The sequence below is a fragment of the Salvelinus fontinalis genome, chromosome 19 (assembly GCF_029448725.1).
Source record: "Salvelinus fontinalis isolate EN_2023a chromosome 19, ASM2944872v1, whole genome shotgun sequence".
In the NCBI taxonomy this organism is placed as follows: Eukaryota; Metazoa; Chordata; class Actinopteri; order Salmoniformes; family Salmonidae; genus Salvelinus; species Salvelinus fontinalis.
In genome coordinates, this window is record NC_074683.1 from 19,387,898 (window position 1) to 19,409,471 (window position 21,574).

At 44.3% G+C, this 21,574-nt stretch overlaps 5 protein-coding genes across 9 annotated transcripts in view; all 5 read left to right on the forward strand.

The window, feature by feature from the left end:
• Window positions 1–21,574, forward strand: part of LOC129816465 (collagen alpha-3(VI) chain-like) — a 91,493-nt gene that overhangs the window by 40,892 nt on the left and 29,027 nt on the right. For all 5 annotated transcript variants that reach the window (XM_055870994.1, XM_055870995.1, XM_055870990.1 and 2 more), the window contains one exon: window positions 19,981–20,592. In XM_055870994.1, coding sequence (XP_055726969.1) covers window positions 19,981–20,592 — 612 coding nt within the window. The remainder of the gene's footprint in view (window positions 1–19,980; window positions 20,593–21,574) is intronic.
• Window positions 3,536–4,827, forward strand: LOC129816468 (collagen alpha-3(VI) chain-like). The gene is made up of 2 exons (XM_055870999.1): window positions 3,536–4,055; window positions 4,163–4,827. Exons 1-2 carry the CDS (start codon window positions 3,536–3,538, stop codon window positions 4,825–4,827), a joined length of 1,185 nt encoding a protein of 394 aa, XP_055726974.1.
• On the forward strand, window positions 5,890–7,181 carry LOC129816467 (collagen alpha-3(VI) chain-like). Its single transcript, XM_055870997.1, has 2 exons — window positions 5,890–6,409; window positions 6,517–7,181. Exons 1-2 carry the CDS (start codon window positions 5,890–5,892, stop codon window positions 7,179–7,181), a joined length of 1,185 nt encoding a protein of 394 aa, XP_055726972.1.
• LOC129816466 (collagen alpha-3(VI) chain-like) lies at window positions 8,244–9,535 on the forward strand. Its single transcript, XM_055870996.1, has 2 exons — window positions 8,244–8,763; window positions 8,871–9,535. The coding sequence occupies exons 1-2, from the start codon at window positions 8,244–8,246 to the stop codon at window positions 9,533–9,535; spliced, it is 1,185 nt and encodes a 394-aa protein (XP_055726971.1).
• LOC129816469 (collagen alpha-3(VI) chain-like) lies at window positions 12,049–14,283 on the forward strand. Its single transcript, XM_055871000.1, has 2 exons — window positions 12,049–13,471; window positions 13,579–14,283. Exons 1-2 carry the CDS (start codon window positions 12,952–12,954, stop codon window positions 14,241–14,243), a joined length of 1,185 nt encoding a protein of 394 aa, XP_055726975.1. The 5' UTR covers window positions 12,049–12,951; the 3' UTR covers window positions 14,244–14,283.

A 21,574-nucleotide genomic window follows, 5' to 3' on the forward strand; every position in this document is an offset into this window, starting at 1 on the left:
CTGCCATGAACACTGCCATTATACAGGACACAACCATGACACCAACACTAATACCAACAATAGTAGGTAAGAAAAATATGGTTTTGATCTGTTCCAGTTCATCTTTTACATTAGGATAGAGTAGTTGATAGCTTAGAACACTTGTGTAGATTCCCCTGAGGCCTTTCATGTGGTTTCATTTCATACCTCTGTACCAATGTTCCCAATGATATAACTCAGGCCAATGCACAAATTGTCACTTTCTTTGAATAGTTGTTTGTGATAAGGGAAAGGGATGACTTTCATGTGACAGAAGCAGCTTTGTTCTGTTTTCCCTTACCTATGCCACATGTAATATGACTCTTTATCTGAACCTTCACATTCCCTAGTTGAGAGTCAGGCTCCCAGGAGGGATGTTGTGTTCTTGCTGGATGGATCTGATGGCACTAGGAGTGGATTCCCAGCCATGCGCGACTTTGTTCAAAGAGTGGTGGAGACACTCAGTGTGGATGAGAACAAAGATCGCGTTGCGGTGGTCCAGTACAGTAGAGATCCAGCCGCCCAATTCTACCTGAACACATACACAACAAAGGGAGAGATTCTCAACACTGTAAGAGGTCTGAGACACAAAGGCGGGAGACCTCTCAACACTGGAGCAGCTCTCCAGTACGTGAGGGACAATGTCTTTACTGCCTCCTCCGGAAGCAGACGCTTGGAAGGCGTTCCACAGCTACTGATTCTGTTGAGTGGTGGAAGGTCCGTTGACAATGTTGACACGCCAGCTTCTGCTCTGAAGGAGCTTGGGGTTTTGGTCTTTGGAATTGGAACAAGGAGCTCTGATAGCAGAGAATTGCAGAGGATATCACATGATCCCAGTTACGCTCTGTCTGTCTCAGACTTTACTGACCTTCCGAGCATCCAGCAGCAACTTCTGTCCTCGGTGGAGGCAGTGGTTATTGATGTTACTCCAGAATCACCAACAGTTTTAGGTATGTGTTATCACTGTGAATGAAGAGTCAGGATGTGTTAGCAAAATGGCCGCTGAGTCTTAGAAACGACTATATCATTTGGCCAAAAACACCACATTTGATCAGTTTAATTGACATAATCTATTTATTTTCTCAGTTGATCATGACACCGCCAGAAAGGATGTGGTATTCCTTCTGGATGGTTCTGATGGCACAAGGAATGGATTCCCAGCAATGCGTGACTTTGTTCAGAGAGTAGTAGAGAAACTCAATGTGGGAGGAGACAAAGACCGCGTTTCTGTGGTCCAGTACGGTAGAGATCAAGAAGTGAATTTCTATCTGAACACATACACCACGAAGGGCGACATTCTTGACATCGTCAGAGGTCTGAGGCACAGAGGAGGTAGACCCCTCAACACTGGGGCAGCCCTCCAGTATGTAAGGGACAACGTCTTTACTGCCTCCTCGGGAAGCAGAAGCCAAGAGGGTGTCCCTCAGATGCTGATACTGCTGAGTGGCGGGAGGTCCAATGATAATGTTGATATACCAGTTTCTGCCCTGAAAGAGAGTGGGGTCTTGATCTTTGCCATTGGAAACAGAAATTCTAGCAAAGAGGTTCAAAGGATTGCCTCTGACCCCAGTTATTCCCAGTCTGTTTCTGAATTCTCTGATCTCCCCAGCGTCCAGGATAAGTTTTTCTCCTCACTCATTACTGTACACGTTGGCGCCACACCCATTTCCCCAACAGTCATAGGTAAGACCGGATGCATTATCTAGGAAAACTAAAGCAACAAACACATATTTCAGGTTTGATGAAGCAATGTTGACATACATTTTCTGTTTTGTTTCTGATACTCTTAGTGGACCTAAGCATCGCCAGAAAGGATGTAGTATTCTTGCTGGATGGTTCTGATGGCACTAGGAATGGCTTCCCAGAAATGCGTGACTTTGTTCAAAGAGTAGTGGAGAAACTCACTGTAGGGGAGAACAGAGATCGAGTCTCTGTGGTACAGTATAGCAGAGAACCAGAGGCCCACTTCTATCTGAACACTTACACAAGAAAAGAAGAGGTTGTTGACACCGTAAGAGGGCTGAAGCACAAAGGAGGGAGACCCCTCAACACTGGAGCAGCTCTCCAGTATGTCAGGGACTACGTCTTTACTGCCTCCTCTGGAAGTAGGCGCCTTGAAAGTGTTCCACAGATTCTGATACTGCTAAATGGTGGAAGGTCCTTTGACAATGTAGATAAACCAGCTTCTGCTCTCAAGGAGCTTGGTGTCTTGGTGTTTGGAATTGGAACAAGGAGCTCTGATAGCAGAGAATTACAGAAGATATCCTATGACCCCAGTTATGCTCTCTCCGTGTCTGAATTTACTGACCTCCCCAACATCCAACCGCAGCTTCTTTCTGCCATGAACACTGCCATTATACAGGACACAACCATGACACCAACACTAATACCAACAATAGTAGGTAAGAAAAATATGGTTTTGATCTGTTCCAGTTCATCTTTTACATTAGGATAGAGTAGTTGATAGCTTAGAACACTTGTGTAGATTCCCCTGAGGCCTTTCATGTGGTTTCATTTCATACCTCTGTACCAATGTTCCCAATGATATAGCTCAGGCCAATGCACAAATTGTCACTTTCTTTGAATAGTTGTTTGTGATAAGTGAAAGGGATGACTTTCATGTGACAGAAGCAGCTTTGTCCTGTTTTCCCTTACCTATGCCACATGTAATATGACTCTTTATCTGAACCTTCACATTCCCTAGTTGAGAGTCAGGCTCCCAGGAGGGATGTTGTGTTCTTGCTGGATGGATCTGATGGCACTAGGAGTGGATTCCCAGCCATGCGTGACTTTGTTCAAAGTGTGGTGGAGACACTCAGTGTGGATGAGAACAAAGATCGCGTTGCGGTGGTCCAGTACAGTAGAGATCCAGCCGCCCAATTCTACCTGAACACATACACAACAAAGGGAGAGATTCTCAACACTGTAAGAGGTCTGAGACACAAAGGCGGGAGACCTCTCAACACTGGAGCAGCTCTCCAGTACGTGAGGGACAATGTCTTTACTGCCTCCTCCGGAAGCAGACGCTTGGAAGGCGTTCCACAGCTACTGATTCTGTTGAGTGGTGGAAGGTCCGTTGACAATGTTGACACGCCAGCTTCTGCTCTGAAGGAGCTTGGGGTTTTGGTCTTTGGAATTGGAACAAGGAGCTCTGATAGCAGAGAATTGCAGAGGATATCACATGATCCCAGTTACGCTCTGTCTGTCTCAGACTTTACTGACCTTCCGAGCATCCAGCAGCAACTTCTGTCCTCGGTGGAGGCAGTGGTTATTGATGTTACTCCAGAATCACCAACAGTTTTAGGTATGTGTTATCACTGTGAATGAAGAGTCAGGATGTGTTAACAAAATGGCCGCTGAGTCTTAGAAACGACTATATCATTTGGCCAAAAACACCACATTTGATCAGTTTGATTGACATAATCTATTTATTTTCTCAGTTGATCATGACACCGCCAGAAAGGATGTGGTATTCCTTCTGGATGGTTCTGATGGCACAAGGAATGGATTCCCAGCAATGCGTGATTTTGTTCAGAGAGTAGTAGAGAAACTCAATGTGGGAGGAGACAAAGACCGCGTTTCTGTGGTCCAGTACGGTAGAGATCAAGAAGTGAATTTCTATCTGAACACATACACCACGAAGGGCGACATTCTTGACATCGTCAGAGGTCTGAGGCACAGAGGAGGTAGACCCCTCAACACTGGGGCAGCCCTCCAGTATGTAAGGGACAACGTCTTTACTGCCTCCTCGGGAAGCAGAAGCCAAGAGGGTGTCCCTCAGATGCTGATACTGCTGAGTGGCGGGAGGTCCAATGATAATGTTGATATACCAGTTTCTGCCCTGAAAGAGAGTGGGGTCTTGATCTTTGCCATTGGAAACAGAAATTCTAGCAAAGAGGTTCAAAGGATTGCCTCTGACCCCAGTTATTCCCAGTCTGTTTCTGAATTCTCTGATCTCCCCAGCGTCCAGGATAAGTTTTTCTCCTCACTCATTACTGTACACGTTGGCGCCACACCCATTTCCCCAACAGTCATAGGTAAGACCGGATGCATTATCTAGGAAAACTAAAGCAACAAACACATATTTCAGGTTTGATGAAGCAATGTTGACATACATTTTCTGTTTTGTTTCTGATACTCTTAGTGGACCTAAGCATCGCCAGAAAGGATGTAGTATTCTTGCTGGATGGTTCTGATGGCACTAGGAATGGCTTCCCAGAAATGCGTGACTTTGTTCAAAGAGTAGTGGAGAAACTCACTGTAGGGGAGAACAGAGATCGAGTCTCTGTGGTACAGTATAGCAGAGAACCAGAGGCCCACTTCTATCTGAACACTTACACAAGAAAAGAAGAGGTTGTTGACACCGTAAGAGGGCTGAAGCACAAAGGAGGGAGACCCCTCAACACTGGAGCAGCTCTCCAGTATGTCAGGGACTACGTCTTTACTGCCTCCTCTGGAAGTAGGCGCCTTGAAAGTGTTCCACAGATTCTGATACTGCTAAATGGTGGAAGGTCCTTTGACAATGTAGATAAACCAGCTTCTGCTCTCAAGGAGCTTGGTGTCTTGGTGTTTGGAATTGGAACAAGGAGCTCTGATAGCAGAGAATTACAGAAGATATCCTATGACCCCAGTTATGCTCTCTCCGTGTCTGAATTTACTGACCTCCCCAACATCCAACCGCAGCTTCTTTCTGCCATGAACACTGCCATTATACAGGACACAACCATGACACCAACACTAATACCAACAATAGTAGGTAAGAAAAATATGGTTTTGATCTGTTCCAGTTCATCTTTTACATTAGGATAGAGTAGTTGATAGCTTAGAACACTTGTGTAGATTCCCCTGAGGCCTTTCATGTGGTTTCATTTCATACCTCTGTACCAATGTTCCCAATGATATAGCTCAGGCCAATGCACAAATTGTCACTTTCTTTGAATAGTTGTTTGTGATAAGTGAAAGGGATGACTTTCATGTGACAGAAGCAGCTTTGTCCTGTTTTCCCTTACCTATGCCACATGTAATATGACTCTTTATCTGAACCTTCACATTCCCTAGTTGAGAGTCAGGCTCCCAGGAGGGATGTTGTGTTCTTGCTGGATGGATCTGATGGCACTAGGAGTGGATTCCCAGCCATGCGTGACTTTGTTCAAAGAGTGGTGGAGACACTCAGTGTGGATGAGAACAAAGATCGCGTTGCGGTGGTCCAGTACAGTAGAGATCCAGCCGCCCAATTCTACCTGAACACATACACAACAAAGGGAGAGATTCTCAACACTGTAAGAGGTCTGAGACACAAAGGCGGGAGACCTCTCAACACTGGAGCAGCTCTCCAGTACGTGAGGGACAATGTCTTTACTGCCTCCTCCGGAAGCAGACGCTTGGAAGGCGTTCCACAGCTACTGATTCTGTTGAGTGGTGGAAGGTCCGTTGACAATGTTGACACGCCAGCTTCTGCTCTGAAGGAGCTTGGGGTTTTGGTCTTTGGAATTGGAACAAGGAGCTCTGATAGCAGAGAATTGCAGAGGATATCACATGATCCCAGTTACGCTCTGTCTGTCTCAGACTTTACTGACCTTCCGAGCATCCAGCAGCAACTTCTGTCCTCGGTGGAGGCAGTGGTTATTGATGTTACTCCAGAATCACCAACAGTTTTAGGTATGTGTTATCACTGTGAATGAAGAGTCAGGATGTGTTAACAAAATGGCCGCTGAGTCTTAGAAACGACTATATCATTTGGCCAAAAACACCACATTTGATCAGTTTGATTGACATAATCTATTTATTTTCTCAGTTGATCATGACACCGCCAGAAAGGATGTGGTATTCCTTCTGGATGGTTCTGATGGCACAAGGAATGGATTCCCAGCAATGCGTGATTTTGTTCAGAGAGTAGTAGAGAAACTCAATGTGGGAGGAGACAAAGACCGCGTTTCTGTGGTCCAGTACGGTAGAGATCAAGAAGTGAATTTCTATCTGAACACATACACCACGAAGGGCGACATTCTTGACATCGTCAGAGGTCTGAGGCACAGAGGAGGTAGACCCCTCAACACTGGGGCAGCCCTCCAGTATGTAAGGGACAACGTCTTTACTGCCTCCTCGGGAAGCAGAAGCCAAGAGGGTGTCCCTCAGATGCTGATACTGCTGAGTGGCGGGAGGTCCAATGATAATGTTGATATACCAGTTTCTGCCCTGAAAGAGAGTGGGGTCTTGATCTTTGCCATTGGAAACAGAAATTCTAGCAAAGAGGTTCAAAGGATTGCCTCTGACCCCAGTTATTCCCAGTCTGTTTCTGAATTCTCTGATCTCCCCAGCGTCCAGGATAAGTTTTTCTCCTCACTCATTACTGTACACGTTGGCGCCACACCCATTTCCCCAACAGTCATAGGTAAGACCGGATGCATTATCTAGGAAAACTAAAGCAACAAACACATATTTCAGGTTTGATGAAGCAATGTTGACATACATTTTCTGTTTTGTTTCTGATACTCTTAGTGGACCTAAGCATCGCCAGAAAGGATGTAGTATTCTTGCTGGATGGTTCTGATGGCACTAGGAATGGCTTCCCAGAAATGCGTGACTTTGTTCAAAGAGTAGTGGAGAAACTCACTGTAGGGGAGAACAGAGATCGAGTCTCTGTGGTACAGTATAGCAGAGAACCAGAGGCCCACTTCTATCTGAACACTTACACAAGAAAAGAAGAGGTTGTTGACACCGTAAGAGGGCTGAAGCACAAAGGAGGGAGACCCCTCAACACTGGAGCAGCTCTCCAGTATGTCAGGGACTACGTCTTTACTGCCTCCTCTGGAAGTAGGCGCCTTGAAAGTGTTCCACAGATTCTGATACTGCTAAATGGTGGAAGGTCCTTTGACAATGTAGATAAACCAGCTTCTGCTCTCAAGGAGCTTGGTGTCTTGGTGTTTGGAATTGGAACAAGGAGCTCTGATAGCAGAGAATTACAGAAGATATCCTATGACCCCAGTTATGCTCTCTCCGTGTCTGAATTTACTGACCTCCCCAACATCCAACCGCAGCTTCTTTCTGCCATGAACACTGCCATTATACAGGACACAACCATGACACCAACACTAATACCAACAATAGTAGGTAAGAAAAATATGGTTTTGATCTGTTCCAGTTCATCTTTTACATTAGGATAGAGTAGTTGATAGCTTAGAACACTTGTGTAGATTCCCCTGAGGCCTTTCATGTGGTTTCATTTCATACCTCTGTACCAATGTTCCCAATGATATAGCTCAGGCCAATGCACAAATTGTCACTTTCTTTGAATAGTTGTTTGTGATAAGTGAAAGGGATGACTTTCATGTGACAGAAGCAGCTTTGTCCTGTTTTCCCTTACCTATGCCACATGTAATATGACTCTTTATCTGAACCTTCACATTCCCTAGTTGAGAGTCAGGCTCCCAGGAGGGATGTTGTGTTCTTGCTGGATGGATCTGATGGCACTAGGAGTGGATTCCCAGCCATGCGTGACTTTGTTCAAAGAGTGGTGGAGACACTCAGTGTGGATGAGAACAAAGATCGCGTTGCGGTGGTCCAGTACAGTAGAGATCCAGCCGCCCAATTCTACCTGAACACATACACAACAAAGGGAGAGATTCTCAACACTGTAAGAGGTCTGAGACACAAAGGCGGGAGACCTCTCAACACTGGAGCAGCTCTCCAGTACGTGAGGGACAATGTCTTTACTGCCTCCTCCGGAAGCAGACGCTTGGAAGGCGTTCCACAGCTACTGATTCTGTTGAGTGGTGGAAGGTCCGTTGACAATGTTGACACGCCAGCTTCTGCTCTGAAGGAGCTTGGGGTTTTGGTCTTTGGAATTGGAACAAGGAGCTCTGATAGCAGAGAATTGCAGAGGATATCACATGATCCCAGTTACGCTCTGTCTGTCTCAGACTTTACTGACCTTCCGAGCATCCAGCAGCAACTTCTGTCCTCGGTGGAGGCAGTGGTTATTGATGTTACTCCAGAATCACCAACAGTTTTAGGTATGTGTTATCACTGTGAATGAAGAGTCAGGATGTGTTAACAAAATGGCCGCTGAGTCTTAGAAACGACTATATCATTTGGCCAAAAACACCACATTTGATCAGTTTGATTGACATAATCTATTTATTTTCTCAGTTGATCATGACACCGCCAGAAAGGATGTGGTATTCCTTCTGGATGGTTCTGATGGCACAAGGAATGGATTCCCAGCAATGCGTGATTTTGTTCAGAGAGTAGTAGAGAAACTCAATGTGGGAGGAGACAAAGACCGCGTTTCTGTGGTCCAGTACGGTAGAGATCAAGAAGTGAATTTCTATCTGAACACATACACCACGAAGGGCGACATTCTTGACATCGTCAGAGGTCTGAGGCACAGAGGAGGTAGACCCCTCAACACTGGGGCAGCCCTCCAGTATGTAAGGGACAACGTCTTTACTGCCTCCTCGGGAAGCAGAAGCCAAGAGGGTGTCCCTCAGATGCTGATACTGCTGAGTGGCGGGAGGTCCAATGATAATGTTGATATACCAGTTTCTGCCCTGAAAGAGAGTGGGGTCTTGATCTTTGCCATTGGAAACAGAAATTCTAGCAAAGAGGTTCAAAGGATTGCCTCTGACCCCAGTTATTCCCAGTCTGTTTCTGAATTCTCTGATCTCCCCAGCGTCCAGGATAAGTTTTTCTCCTCACTCATTACTGTACACGTTGGCGCCACACCCATTTCCCCAACAGTCATAGGTAAGACCGGATGCATTATCTAGGAAAACTAAAGCAACAAACACATATTTCAGGTTTGATGAAGCAATGTTGACATACATTTTCTGTTTTGTTTCTGATACTCTTAGTGGACCTAAGCATCGCCAGAAAGGATGTAGTATTCTTGCTGGATGGTTCTGATGGCACTAGGAATGGCTTCCCAGAAATGCGTGACTTTGTTCAAAGAGTAGTGGAGAAACTCACTGTAGGGGAGAACAGAGATCGAGTCTCTGTGGTACAGTATAGCAGAGAACCAGAGGCCCACTTCTATCTGAACACTTACACAAGAAAAGAAGAGGTTGTTGACACCGTAAGAGGGCTGAAGCACAAAGGAGGGAGACCCCTCAACACTGGAGCAGCTCTCCAGTATGTCAGGGACTACGTCTTTACTGCCTCCTCTGGAAGTAGGCGCCTTGAAAGTGTTCCACAGATTCTGATACTGCTAAATGGTGGAAGGTCCTTTGACAATGTAGATAAACCAGCTTCTGCTCTCAAGGAGCTTGGTGTCTTGGTGTTTGGAATTGGAACAAGGAGCTCTGATAGCAGAGAATTACAGAAGATATCCTATGACCCCAGTTATGCTCTCTCCGTGTCTGAATTTACTGACCTCCCCAACATCCAACCGCAGCTTCTTTCTGCCATGAACACTGCCATTATACAGGACACAACCATGACACCAACACTAATACCAACAATAGTAGGTAAGAAAAATATGGTTTTGATCTGTTCCAGTTCATCTTTTACATTAGGATAGAGTAGTTGATAGCTTAGAACACTTGTGTAGATTCCCCTGAGGCCTTTCATGTGGTTTCATTTCATACCTCTGTACCAATGTTCCCAATGATATAGCTCAGGCCAATGCACAAATTGTCACTTTCTTTGAATAGTTGTTTGTGATAAGTGAAAGGGATGACTTTCATGTGACAGAAGCAGCTTTGTCCTGTTTTCCCTTACCTATGCCACATGTAATATGACTCTTTATCTGAACCTTCACATTCCCTAGTTGAGAGTCAGGCTCCCAGGAGGGATGTTGTGTTCTTGCTGGATGGATCTGATGGCACTAGGAGTGGATTCCCAGCCATGCGTGACTTTGTTCAAAGAGTGGTGGAGACACTCAGTGTGGATGAGAACAAAGATCGCGTTGCGGTGGTCCAGTACAGTAGAGATCCAGCCGCCCAATTCTACCTGAACACATACACAACAAAGGGAGAGATTCTCAACACTGTAAGAGGTCTGAGACACAAAGGCGGGAGACCTCTCAACACTGGAGCAGCTCTCCAGTACGTGAGGGACAATGTCTTTACTGCCTCCTCCGGAAGCAGACGCTTGGAAGGCGTTCCACAGCTACTGATTCTGTTGAGTGGTGGAAGGTCCGTTGACAATGTTGACACGCCAGCTTCTGCTCTGAAGGAGCTTGGGGTTTTGGTCTTTGGAATTGGAACAAGGAGCTCTGATAGCAGAGAATTGCAGAGGATATCACATGATCCCAGTTACGCTCTGTCTGTCTCAGACTTTACTGACCTTCCGAGCATCCAGCAGCAACTTCTGTCCTCGGTGGAGGCAGTGGTTATTGATGTTACTCCAGAATCACCAACAGTTTTAGGTATGTGTTATCACTGTGAATGAAGAGTCAGGATGTGTTAACAAAATGGCCGCTGAGTCTTAGAAACGACTATATCATTTGGCCAAAAACACCACATTTGATCAGTTTGATTGACATAATCTATTTATTTTCTCAGTTGATCATGACACCGCCAGAAAGGATGTGGTATTCCTTCTGGATGGTTCTGATGGCACAAGGAATGGATTCCCAGCAATGCGTGATTTTGTTCAGAGAGTAGTAGAGAAACTCAATGTGGGAGGAGACAAAGACCGCGTTTCTGTGGTCCAGTACGGTAGAGATCAAGAAGTGAATTTCTATCTGAACACATACACCACGAAGGGCGACATTCTTGACATCGTCAGAGGTCTGAGGCACAGAGGAGGTAGACCCCTCAACACTGGGGCAGCCCTCCAGTATGTAAGGGACAACGTCTTTACTGCCTCCTCGGGAAGCAGAAGCCAAGAGGGTGTCCCTCAGATGCTGATACTGCTGAGTGGCGGGAGGTCCAATGATAATGTTGATATACCAGTTTCTGCCCTGAAAGAGAGTGGGGTCTTGATCTTTGCCATTGGAAACAGAAATTCTAGCAAAGAGGTTCAAAGGATTGCCTCTGACCCCAGTTATTCCCAGTCTGTTTCTGAATTCTCTGATCTCCCCAGCGTCCAGGATAAGTTTTTCTCCTCACTCAGTACTGTACACGTTGGCGCCACACCCATTTCCCCAACAGTCATAGGTAAGACCGGATGCATTATCTAGGAAAACTAAAGCAACAAACACATATTTCAGGTTTGATGAAGCAATGTTGACATACATTTTCTGTTTTGTTTCTGATACTCTTAGTGGACCTAAGCATCGCCAGAAAGGATGTAGTATTCTTGCTGGATGGTTCTGATGGCACTAGGAATGGCTTCCCAGAAATGCGTGACTTTGTTCAAAGAGTAGTGGAGAAACTCACTGTAGGGGAGAACAGAGATCGAGTCTCTGTGGTACAGTATAGCAGAGAACCAGAGGCCCACTTCTATCTGAACACTTACACAAGAAAAGAAGAGGTTGTTGACACCGTAAGAGGGCTGAAGCACAAAGGAGGGAGACCCCTCAACACTGGAGCAGCTCTCCAGTATGTCAGGGACTACGTCTTTACTGCCTCCTCTGGAAGTAGGCGCCTTGAAAGTGTTCCACAGATTCTGATACTGCTAAATGGTGGAAGGTCCTTTGACAATGTAGATAAACCAGCTTCTGCTCTCAAGGAGCTTGGTGTCTTGGTGTTTGGAATTGGAACAAGGAGCTCTGATAGCAGAGAATTACAGAAGATATCCTATGACCCCAGTTATGCTCTCTCCGTGTCTGAATTTACTGACCTCCCCAACATCCAACCGCAGCTTCTTTCTGCCATGAACACTGCCATTATACAGGACACAACCATGACACCAACACTAATACCAACAATAGTAGGTAAGAAAAATATGGTTTTGATCTGTTCCAGATCATCTTTTACATTAGGATAGAGTAGTTGATAGCTTAGAACACTTGTGTAGATTCCCCTGAGGCCTTTCATGTGGTTTCATTTCATACCTCTGTACCAATGTTCCCAATGATATAGCTCAGGCTAATGCACAAATTGTCACTTTCTTTGAATAGTTGTTTGTGATAAGTGAAAGGGATGACTTTCATGTGACAGAAGCAGCTTTGTCCTGTTTTCCCTTACCTATGCCACATGTAATATGACTCTTTATCTGAACCTTCACATTCCCTAGTTGAGAGTCAGGCTCCCAGGAGGGATGTTGTGTTCTTGCTGGATGGATCTGATGGCACTAGGAGTGGATTCCCAGCCATGCGTGACTTTGTTCAAAGAGTGGTGGAGACACTCAGTGTGGATGAGAACAAAGATCGCGTTGCGGTGGTCCAGTACAGTAGAGATCCAGCCGCCCAATTCTACCTGAACACATACACAACAAAGGGAGAGATTCTCAACACTGTAAGAGGTCTGAGACACAAAGGCGGGAGACCTCTCAACACTGGAGCAGCTCTCCAGTACGTGAGGGACAATGTCTTTACTGCCTCCTCCGGAAGCAGACGCTTGGAAGGCGTTCCACAGCTACTGATTCTGTTGAGTGGTGGAAGGTCCGTTGACAATGTTGACACGCCAGCTTCTGCTCTGAAGGAGCTTGGGGTTTTGGTCTTTGGAATTGGAACAAGGAGCTCTGATAGCAGAGAATTGCAGAGGATATCACATGATCCCAGTTACGCTCTGTCTGTCTCAGACTTTACTGACCTTCCGAGCATCCAGCAGCAACTTCTGTCCTCGGTGGAGGCAGTGGTTATTGATGTTACTCCAGAATCACCAACAGTTTTAGGTATGTGTTATCACTGTGAATGAAGAGTCAGGATGTGTTAACAAAATGGCCGCTGAGTCTTAGAAACGACTATATCATTTGGCCAAAAACACCACATTTGATCAGTTTGATTGACATAATCTATTTATTTTCTCAGTTGATCATGACACCGCCAGAAAGGATGTGGTATTCCTTCTGGATGGTTCTGATGGCACAAGGAATGGATTCCCAGCAATGCGTGATTTTGTTCAGAGAGTAGTAGAGAAACTCAATGTGGGAGGAGACAAAGACCGCGTTTCTGTGGTCCAGTACGGTAGAGATCAAGAAGTGAATTTCTATCTGAACACATACACCACGAAGGGCGACATTCTTGACATCGTCAGAGGTCTGAGGCACAGAGGAGGTAGACCCCTCAACACTGGGGCAGCCCTCCAGTATGTAAGGGACAACGTCTTTACTGCCTCCTCGGGAAGCAGAAGCCAAGAGGGTGTCCCTCAGATGCTGATACTGCTGAGTGGCGGGAGGTCCAATGATAATGTTGATATACCAGTTTCTGCCCTGAAAGAGAGTGGGGTCTTGATCTTTGCCATTGGAAACAGAAATTCTAGCAAAGAGGTTCAAAGGATTGCCTCTGACCCCAGTTATTCCCAGTCTGTTTCTGAATTCTCTGATCTCCCCAGCGTCCAGGATAAGTTTTTCTCCTCACTCATTACTGTACACGTTGGCGCCACACCCATTTCCCCAACAGTCATAGGTAAGACCGGATGCATTATCTAGGAAAACTAAAGCAACAAACACATATTTCAGGTTTGATGAAGCAATGTTGACATACATTTTCTGTTTTGTTTCTGATACTCTTAGTGGACCTAAGCATCGCCAGAAAGGATGTAGTATTCTTGCTGGATGGTTCTGATGGCACTAGGAATGGCTTCCCAGAAATGCGTGACTTTGTTCAAAGAGTAGTGGAGAAACTCACTGTAGGGGAGAACAGAGATCGAGTCTCTGTGGTACAGTATAGCAGAGAACCAGAGGCCCACTTCTATCTGAACACTTACACAAGAAAAGAAGAGGTTGTTGACACCGTAAGAGGGCTAAAGCACAAAGGAGGGAGACCCCTCAACACTGGAGCAGCTCTCCAGTATGTCAGGGACTACGTCTTTACTGCCTCCTCTGGAAGTAGGCGCCTTGAAAGTGTTCCACAGATTCTGATACTGCTAAATGGTGGAAGGTCCTTTGACAATGTAGATAAACCAGCTTCTGCTCTCAAGGAGCTCGGTGTCTTGGTGTTTGGAATTGGAACAAGGAGCTCTGATAGCAGAGAATTACAGAAGATATCCTATGACCCCAGTTATGCTCTCTCCGTGTCTGAATTTACTGACCTCCCCAACATCCAACCGCAGCTTCTTTCTGCCATGAACACTGCCATTATACAGGACACAACCATGACACCAACACTAATACCAACAATAGTAGGTAAGAAAAATATGGTTTTGATCTGTTCCAGTTCATCTTTTACATTAGGATAGAGTAGTTGATAGCTTAGAACACTTGTGTAGATTCCCCTGAGGCCTTTCATGTGGTTTCATTTCATACCTCTGTACCAATGTTCCCTATGATATAACTCAGGCCAATGCACAAATTGTCACTTTCTTTGAATAGTTGTTTGTGATAAGTGAAAGGGATGACTTTCATGTGACAGAAGCAGCTTTGTCCTGTTTTCCCTTACCTATGCCACATGTAATATGACTCTTTATCTGAACCTTCACATTCCCTAGTTGAGAGTCAGGCTCCCAGGAGGGATGTTGTGTTCTTGCTGGATGGATCTGATGGCACTAGGAGTGGATTCCCAGCCATGCGTGACTTTGTTCAAAGAGTGGTGGAGACACTCAGTGTGGATGAGAACAAAGATCGCGTTGCGGTGGTCCAGTACAGTAGAGATCCAGCCGCCCAATTCTACCTGAACACATACACAACAAAGGGAGAGATTCTCAACACTGTAAGAGGTCTGAGACACAAAGGCGGGAGACCTCTCAACACTGGAGCAGCTCTCCAGTACGTGAGGGACAATGTCTTTACTGCCTCCTCCGGAAGCAGACGCTTGGAAGGCGTTCCACAGCTACTGATTCTGTTGAGTGGTGGAAGGTCCGTTGACAATGTTGACACGCCAGCTTCTGCTCTGAAGGAGCTTGGGGTTTTGGTCTTTGGAATTGGAACAAGGAGCTCTGATAGCAGAGAATTGCAGAGGATATCACATGATCCCAGTTACGCTCTGTCTGTCTCAGACTTTACTGACCTTCCGAGCATCCAGCAGCAACTTCTGTCCTCGGTGGAGGCAGTGGTTATTGATGTTACTCCAGAATCACCAACAGTTTTAGGTATGTGTTATCACTGTGAATGAAGAGTCAGGATGTGTTAGCAAAATGGCCGCTGAGTCTTAGAAACGACTATATCATTTGGCCAAAAACACCACATTTGATCAGTTTGATTGACATAATCTATTTATTTTCTCAGTTGATCATGACACCGCCAGAAAGGATGTGGTATTCCTTCTGGATGGTTCTGATGGCACAAGGAATGGATTCCCAGCAATGCGTGATTTTGTTCAGAGAGTAGTAGAGAAACTCAATGTGGGAGGAGACAAAGACCGCGTTTCTGTGGTCCAGTACGGTAGAGATCAAGAAGTGAATTTCTATCTGAACACATACACCACGAAGGGCGACATTCTTGACATCGTCAGAGGTCTGAGGCACAGAGGAGGTAGACCCCTCAACACTGGGGCAGCCCTCCAGTATGTAAGGGACAAGGTCCTTACCGCTTCTTCTGGAAGCAGACGGCATGAGGGTGTCCCTCAGTTGTTGATACTGTTGAGTGGTGGGAAATCCAATGATAATGTTGATACACCGGCCTCTGCTCTGAAAAAAATAGGAGTTGTGATTTTCAGTGTTGGATCTCGAGCCTCAGACATTAATGAGTTACAACGCATTTCCTTTGATCAAAGTTATGCTCTTTCAGTGTCTGAGTTCAGTGATCTTCCAAACATCCAAGAGCAGCTACTCACAAGGGTCGAAACTTTCAATATTAGCCTTATGGGTAAGATCCATTAAATAAATGAACATGAAGCCAAATTCATAGTTGCAATTTTAATATTTCTGGAAAATATACCAAATGTCTTTTTCTGATATATGAATCTAGGGAATCTGTTTAAAATGGTCAAAAATCACTTGCTGCATATTTTACATTATTAATACCTTACACTGTTATTCTTTGTTTTTAAAACCTTTAGTTTAAGATCATAATTGCTATTCATACATATTTTATTATCTCACGTGTATCAAGGTTTGTTTCATTAGGCACAAATGTAATCCTTAGAAATAACGTCTTTATTCATGTTTTACTAGGAGAAACTATGATGGGACATAGAGATATTGTATTTCTTCTGGATGGTTCTGATGGCACAAGGAATGGATTCTCAGCAATGCGTGTTTTTGTACTGAAAGTAGTGGAGAATCTCAATGTGGGAGGAAACAAAGACCGCATTTCCGTGGTTCAGTATAGTAGAAATCAAGAGGTACATTTCTATCTGAACACATACACCAAAAAGGAGGACATTCTTGACAGCATAAGACGTCTGAGACACAAAGGTGGTAGACCCCTCAACACTGGGGCAGCACTCCAGTTCGTTAAAGACAACATCTTTAGAGACACCTCTGGAAGCAGACGTTATGAAGGTGTCCCTCAGATATTGATTTTGCTGAGTGGTGGACAGTCAAACGACGCTGTTAGCCAAGCTGCCTTTGATATGAAAGGTCAAGGAATTCAGAGTGTTGGCATTGCCATCAGACAGGCCGACACTAGAGAAATGCAGTCAATTACGTCCGATTCACAGCTCATCCTTATGGCACGAGACTTTTCAGACCTGTCAGCACTGCATCTGGAGCTTTTATCATCAATTGCTCAAGTTTCCAGTCCTGGTTTCATAGGTAAAAATTTTCTTTCGTTCTCTCAGTCTATTTAACCAGTTGATTGCTCTGTGATGTTAAAATCTGTTAGATCTACTGGTATAGTCATCTACTCTTTCCTAGCAAGATGTTTTCTACATTCTACAAAATAATGTGTTGAAATATTTTAACAGTTTTAGAAGTATTAAAGCTGCTCATCCTCACCTCATTTGTCAAATCGTACAACATCTTGATTAACCCTTCTTTCATATTGCTCTCTCATTTATTTTTGCTTCTAGATTTTTCTTTCAAAGATTTTTCTTCAATATTCAGAGTGAATCCTTCCACTTTGCATTCATGCTTATGCTTGGTATTATTACGACCTTTTTTCCTAGAAAACTTTTTCATTCTTCATTTCATTGTTCTCTTCAAATTCTTTCAGCATAGTCTTACTAAGGGTCTCTTCTTTGCAGCAATGTAATTTACTTCAACTCTCTGGAATGCATTTGCTTCAATCAGCTGCAGTTGCTTACCAGAGATACAGTAAATTAATGCATTATCTTCCCATTATTCTCATTATTCCTTCGTAAGTTATATTTACATTAATTGAATATCTGTTCCCCACCTGAAATAAAGTACCAAAGAGAGACATTGTATTCCTTCTGGATGGTTCTGATGGCACCAGGAGTGGATTCTCAGCGATGCGTTATTTTGTACAAAAAGTTGTGGACAAACTCAATGTGGAGGAAACCAAAGATCAAGTTTCGGTGGTCCAGTACAGCAGAGATCCAGAGGTCCACTTCTATCTGAACACTTATACAACAAAGAAGGACATTCTAGACACTGTTAGAAGTCTGAAGCACAAAGGAGGGGCAATTCTCAACACCGGGGCCGCCCTCCAGTACATCAAGGACAATGTTTTCACTGCTTCAGCTGGAAGTAGACGCTTGCTTGGTGTTCCACAGGTGTTAGTCATTTTAAGTGGAGGAAGATCCAGAGACCCAATTAGCAACGCCGCTCATGCTCTGAAACAACAGGGCATCATGGTCATCACCATCGGTTCAAAAGCTACAGACATTGAAGAGCTGCAAACTCTTTCTTTCAATCCTTCTTTGGCATTTACATTTTCCGAATACTTTGATCTTTATAGATTGGAGAATCAGCTTTTATCTTCAATGAGAATCACTACTTTGAAATGTTCTGGCATTTTGGGTAAGGGATGTCAGAAACACTTTTCATATAAGAACTTATTGAAACTCATGAATCCCATGTGCATAATGTAATTGTCCCGCCGTTGATTGGCATTGTTCTCCAACTAAGAACAATGAGTATTTTCTTCTCCTTAGGAAAAGCAGGCTCATAACTGTAAATTGTACATTTTCTTTTGATGATATCACTTTTCCTAAGAGAAGACAAGATTGTAGAATCTTGGTGGTGTATTTAGAGACTTAATTTGCCACTGTCCTCAACACAGAGGACAATGTGCTCTGTTCGCCTGCAATGTATAGCATGTGATGGTAAATTCATCTGTGCTCCTTTCTTATTTGCTTGAATTTTTTGCTGCATTTTAAAACAAAATGCTGCGTATTTTAAGATTCGTGCATCTCATCTTTTATTAAAGTGTCAATCTTCGCTTGACTCTCACCACTCCATGATGGATTTTTTTTCTTCTTCTTCTTTTGTTTCACTGGTTCTTTCTTTGCTATGCCAAATGGTTACAGCATGTCAAACCCCTGTCCCCCTTTAGTACTGATATGACGAATTGCATCTTGTTCAATCCACATGTACTATTCTCCCTAGTGGAATCGCGGATCGGACGACGTGATGTTGTGTTCCTCATCGACGGCTCAGACAGCAGTCGGAGTGGGTTTCCTGCTATGCGAGATTTTGTACGAAGAGTTGTGGAAAACCTTGACGTTGCCGAAGACAGAGACAGGGTAGCAGTGATCCAGTTCAGCAGTAAAGCTGTAGTGTACTTCTACTTGAGTTCCTTCTCATCCAAGGACACTGTCATCAGCAAGATACGAACATTAAGACACAAGGGAGGAAGATTGCGCAACACTGAGACAGCTCTACAGTATGTTAAGGACAATGTCTTTAGCACCATCTCGGGAAGCCGACATCTTGAAGGTGTTCCACAAGTACTGATACTGCTCACAGGAGGACCGTCCAGCGATAGTGCTAGGCAGCCGGCTTTGATACTTAAAGATCTTGGCATTTTGAGCTTCAGTATTGGCACAGACTCAGTTGGTCTTCCCACCGCTGCTCATAATTTTGTTTTTCCAATCACTGACTTTGGAGAGCTTCCAGACATCTTATTAGATGTACTGTTCACTTTAAAGCGTACCACTCGTATTGGTAAGTAACCTTATTTTTCTAAGTGTCACTTGTCTATTCTTTTCATAGTGGAAAGACAATTTGGTGACATCCAAAGAACTATGGAATAATCGAAAGTTAGTCAATGAGTTAATTTGAAAATAAAACATGACTAAATGTCTAAATGCTTTTATGAGTCGTCATACAAAACACAGCATACATGTATTGTAATTTCTAGCTCAACCTGAAGAAACCAAGAAGGATGTTGTCTTCTTGTTTGATGGATCTGATGACATTATAAATGAGTTCCCAGTTATACAAGACTTTATACTGAGAGCTGTTGAAAAGCTCAATGTGAAGGAGAACAAAGACCGAATTTCTGTGGTACAGTACAGTAAGGATGCAATGGTCAATTTCTATTTCAACACTTATGCATCCAAAAACAAGGCTATACATGCAATCAGAGGCATCACACTTAAAGGAGGTAGACCCCTCAACACTGGAGCAGCTCTTCAGTATGTCAGGGACAATGTCTTTACCGCTTCCTCTGGCAGCAGGCACATGGAGGGTGTTCCACAAATACTCATTTTGATTAGTGGTGGGAAGTCTAGTGATAGTGTTGAACTCTCAGCGATCGCGCTAAAGCGTATTGGTGTGGTCCCTGTCAGTATTGGCCTTAGAAATGCTGACTACAGGGAGATGCAGTTAATCTCAAATTCCCCTAACGAAACATTTTCTGTCCGTGACATGCGGAACCTCCAAAACATCCAGACAGAGCTCTTCTCTGTTTTGTCAAGACTTGTCAAAGCCAGGTATCCCGATCCTACCATATTCATTAGCTCGGGAGGTAAGACACTTAGAAGCAAAGTCCTTCAGCTGAAGTGTTCAATCATTGTTTGCAAAAGGATATTGAACATCGTTGTGAAACATGCTTTTGAAATATATTAGCCTACCTACTACAAAAGGAGCAATGGTTAATTAAAAATGTATGTTCTCCCTTCTTTTTTAGCTGAGTCTCGGGGTCCCAAGAAGGATATCGTCTTCCTTGTTGATGGCTCAGATGGCGTCGGAAGGGAGTTCCCCATCATCCAGGAGTTCATCCGCTCAATCGTGAAGAACCTCAACGTGGGCGAGAACAAGATCAGGATTGGTGTGGTGCAGTATGGCGACTCTCCCAATGCAGATATCTACCTGAACTCCCACACAACCAAGGAGGGGGTTTTGAACGCTGTCAATGGACTGAGGCAGCGAGGCGGCCGGGACCGTAACCTGGGTCAGGCAGTGGAGTTTGTCAGTAGTGAAGTGCTGAATGTTCGACGTGGCGGCAGGAAGGGGGAGGGTGTCCCACAGTTCCTGATTGTCGTCTCCGGCGGTAGGTCCACAGATGATATCAGTCGACCTGCGACATCACTGAAGAAGTCAGGCGTTTTGCCCTTCAGCATCGGGACCAGAGATGTAAACCCTCAGGAGCTTCAGGTTGTGTCCTATGTTCCCAACTTTGCGTACACTGTGGATGACCTCCCTGGCCTGTACACAGTCCAGGACACGCTGATCTCCACGCTCACAGAGTTGTCCGATGACGACATTGCCAGGCTACGCCCTGTTTTCCCAACTGTGGATGGTAATGCCCTCTCTTGCTATCATTAATGTGCTTTATAGGATTAATGTCTGTTTGAATTTCATTCACAATATTTCAGCACATTTTATGGAATATTTGGACAACACTTCACAGTAGTGGCCAGTGGTTGGCTAATTACCTGGTGGCGTATGTGTCAAATTGTCAAAAAAGCATCATGATTGATTGTTGCTCTCAAGGACCCAAGGCAATCTGCCTTATCCCAAGGGTTCTCAGCTATAAGCACCTCTTACCGGTGGGACCATGTGAGCTACAATCCCGACACTCATTTAGAAACGTCAATAATCATCACTTGCGATAGTTTTTAAAACCTACGTAACTTATCTTTCATATCAGTGAGAAATAATCTTTAAAATAAAAAACATACACTTACTTTAGCAGGTTTGCACAGATCCATACGGCTGTGTCTCTCCATCCGACGAACTACACTTCCGCTACACTTCCTCGCCAGTTAGACTTACACACAGGTGTTTGAGCATGCTAGATAACTAATTAGCACAGGTGGTTGCCTCTGTCTTCCATCTGTCTTCCGTAAACAAACGCTGTAACATGGCAGTGTGGGAACACTAAACCTATAAAAGTGTGATTTAGTATTTTTGTTTTCTGAAGACTATTTCTCGATGATATGAAAGATACGTTCCTTATGCTTCCGAAACTGTACTGCAAGCGATGCGTTCAGAAGATGTCTTCATGAATAGTCGCTAAAGGATGTTAGCTTCTATGAATAGGCTAGATGGGATTGTACATAATCAAACATGTTATATGCTAAGCTTTCCAACTTTCTTGAGAAGAGGCATATTTAAAACCTCATGAGTAAGCATATCACTGTAAAGTCCACAGGTGTTCTATTCGGGTTGTATTCAGTGCGTGTGACCAATACAATATGATTTGATTTGACTGAATTAACGAGTGCCCAATTTCGGGGACTAAGCTGTATAAAAAAAAACAATATATACAATATATACAA

Coding starts and splice junctions, on each gene's coding strand:
- LOC129816466 (XM_055870996.1), top strand. CDS start 8,244: ATGCGTGATTTTGTTCAGAGAGTAGTAGAGAAACTCAATGTGGGAGGA. Junction 8,764..8,870: donor CATTTCCCCAACAGTCATAG/GTAAGACCGGAT, acceptor TGATACTCTTAG/TGGACCTAAGCATCGCCAGA.
- LOC129816467 (XM_055870997.1), top strand. CDS start 5,890: ATGCGTGATTTTGTTCAGAGAGTAGTAGAGAAACTCAATGTGGGAGGA. Junction 6,410..6,516: donor CATTTCCCCAACAGTCATAG/GTAAGACCGGAT, acceptor TGATACTCTTAG/TGGACCTAAGCATCGCCAGA.
- LOC129816469 (XM_055871000.1), top strand. CDS start 12,952: ATGCGTGATTTTGTTCAGAGAGTAGTAGAGAAACTCAATGTGGGAGGA. Junction 13,472..13,578: donor CATTTCCCCAACAGTCATAG/GTAAGACCGGAT, acceptor TGATACTCTTAG/TGGACCTAAGCATCGCCAGA.
- LOC129816468 (XM_055870999.1), top strand. CDS start 3,536: ATGCGTGATTTTGTTCAGAGAGTAGTAGAGAAACTCAATGTGGGAGGA. Junction 4,056..4,162: donor CATTTCCCCAACAGTCATAG/GTAAGACCGGAT, acceptor TGATACTCTTAG/TGGACCTAAGCATCGCCAGA.